Here is a 1,061-nt window from a genome sequence, read left to right on the forward strand (position 1 = left end):
ATCCCGCGCCCAGAGCCATGTCCTCGTCTGCTGGCAGCGGCCACCAGCCCAGCCAGAGCCCTGCCATCCCCACCCGCACCTTGCCCATCAGCGACGCTGCGCAGCTACCTCATGACTATTGCACCACGCCCGGGGGGACGCTCTTCTCCACCACACCGGGAGGAACCCGAATCATTTATGATCGAAAGTTTCTGCTGGATCGTCGAAATTCTCCCATGGCTCAGACCCCACCCTGCCATCTGCCCAATATCCCAGGAGTCACCAGCCCTGGCACCTTAATCGAAGACTCCAAAGTAGAAGTAAACAATTTGAACAACCTGAACAATCATGACAGAAAGCATGCAGTTGGGGATGATGCTCAGTTTGAGATGGACATCTAACTGTCCTGCAAGGATCAGAAGAATAGCAGCAACGCTGATACCTGTGTGTGTACCTGATTCGGCCAATAGGATCAACAATGAAAACACAGAAGAGGCAGTATCAGCAGTCCCCATTGCAGTGCACCCTCCTCTTCCTCTGGGTGCCAAATGATGCGAAGATGAGCTTCATCTGAAAAAAAAAAAAAAAAAGAACTGTTGGACATTGAAATTGGGACTTGTTCTTATATTTATGGTCTACAGATAGAAGAATTTTTAAGGGAAAAAGAAGGGGGAGATGTCAGAGACCACCTATCATCTTCACTAGCAGAGAAGAGTAGAGACCCAAAGCTAGTGACCTTCGAAGCCCTAGCAAAGGTCGGAGCTGTGCACCACCCAGTTAATCTAGATACCACCCAGTTAATCTAGATAATGGTAGCTGAAGCATCATCCCCACCTTAATTCACTTAATTCCTTAGATACTCATGTAAATCCTTGTTGATTATTGTTGACAAGTAGCCCGGTGCACCGTGCACTCGGGTAGGGGGGGGAAAGGGGCCCCTCAGTCTGGCCTTCACCATCTCCAATCTGAGACCCCTCAGGGAATGTCCAACTACCTGTTTGTGCCCACATGGAAGTCCCCCTTGAGTTGGACTTGCCCGCCTGGTCCCCCAATATTTCCAAATTATCTCGTGTCATTTCTCT

At 49.7% G+C, this 1,061-nt stretch overlaps 1 protein-coding gene across 1 annotated transcript; it reads left to right on the forward strand.

Annotated features, from left to right (window-relative positions):
- The first annotated feature begins 6 nt into the window (after positions 1-6).
- LOC102243441 (eukaryotic translation initiation factor 4E-binding protein 2) lies at positions 7-464 on the forward strand. The gene has a single exon (XM_005865302.2). The coding sequence runs from the start codon at positions 18-20 to the stop codon at positions 378-380; it is 363 nt and encodes a 120-aa protein (XP_005865364.1). The 5' UTR covers positions 7-17; the 3' UTR covers positions 381-464.
- Positions 465-1,061: the final 597 nt, after the last annotated feature.

Source organism: Myotis brandtii, unplaced genomic scaffold (assembly GCF_000412655.1).
Source record: "Myotis brandtii unplaced genomic scaffold, ASM41265v1 scaffold204, whole genome shotgun sequence".
Taxonomy (NCBI): domain Eukaryota; kingdom Metazoa; phylum Chordata; class Mammalia; order Chiroptera; family Vespertilionidae; genus Myotis; species Myotis brandtii.